An 879-nucleotide genomic window follows, 5' to 3' on the forward strand; every position below is an offset into this window, starting at 1 on the left:
TGGGGATGTCCCACCCACCTCCAGCACCCGTGTCCCCGTTCCCTGCAACACCCCCAGCCCCGCGCCGGTGCCCGCAGCGCTCACGTCTGCGATGCTCTATCTGCAGGTGAGACATAGGGAAGAAGAAATCCACGTCGTGCTGGAAAACCTCCTCAAAGAACCTCTGCCTGTCCCGTAGTTTCAGCTGCTGCTGCTGCATCTGCTCTGCATCCAGGTTCCGCTGCGTCTGCTCCATGTCGGCTGGGGAGGAAGATGAGGAGGGTCGGACGAGGCAGGGCTGCCCGAGCCCCTCTGTCTGTCCCAGCCCACGCGGGACGGCCGTGCTGGAGGGTAGGTGATTCCCTGCTGCTCTGCTGTACCAGCACACAGGGATTTAGTCACCATGAATAAGTGCTAGGCACCGGAGCGGCGGCATCGCCAGCACTTGCTGTGCAGGAGCCTCCGATCTCGCCTGCGAGACGCGGGGCAGCCAGGAGCAGGGAGCTCATCTGCTGCATTCACGAGCACTGAAGTGGATTATCCAGGGGGAAAGGGTGTCGTTATGAGCTCAGACACGAACAGGTCTCAGTTTCCTCACTGCAAAACAGAGGGTTGTCTACGAACGCTAACAAGCAGGGGCAACTCCCAGGGACAAGAGCTGGAGTGAGCTCTCCAGGCTTCCCGGGCTGAGGGATGTGTAAGGAATAAAAGGCACCAACCACCCTGTCACCCCCGCACAGCCCTGCCACCACTGTCACCAGAGTGCAGCCACACCCACCCTGGCAGGGTCCCATTGCATCCCCAGCTTGGCTTCTGCCTGCACAAACGTTTTCATTCCTGTAATCCCTTCTGCAGGTCAGCACCAGTGCCTGTGTCCTGGCTCACACCAGACAGAGCGAT

At 60.4% G+C, this 879-nt stretch overlaps 1 protein-coding gene across 1 annotated transcript in view; it reads right to left on the reverse strand.

The window, feature by feature from the left end:
• Window positions 1-238, reverse strand: part of DBNDD2 (dysbindin (dystrobrevin binding protein 1) domain containing 2) — a 1,818-nt gene extending 1,580 nt beyond the window's left edge. The window contains exon 1 of the mRNA XM_008937605.1: window positions 85-238. Coding sequence (XP_008935853.1) covers window positions 85-235 — 151 coding nt within the window. The 5' untranslated portion in view covers window positions 236-238. The remainder of the gene's footprint in view (window positions 1-84) is intronic.
• Window positions 239-879: the final 641 nt, after the last annotated feature.

This window comes from Merops nubicus, unplaced genomic scaffold (assembly GCF_000691845.1).
Source record: "Merops nubicus isolate BGI_N331 unplaced genomic scaffold, ASM69184v1 scaffold29353, whole genome shotgun sequence".
Taxonomy (NCBI): Eukaryota; Metazoa; Chordata; class Aves; order Coraciiformes; family Meropidae; genus Merops; species Merops nubicus.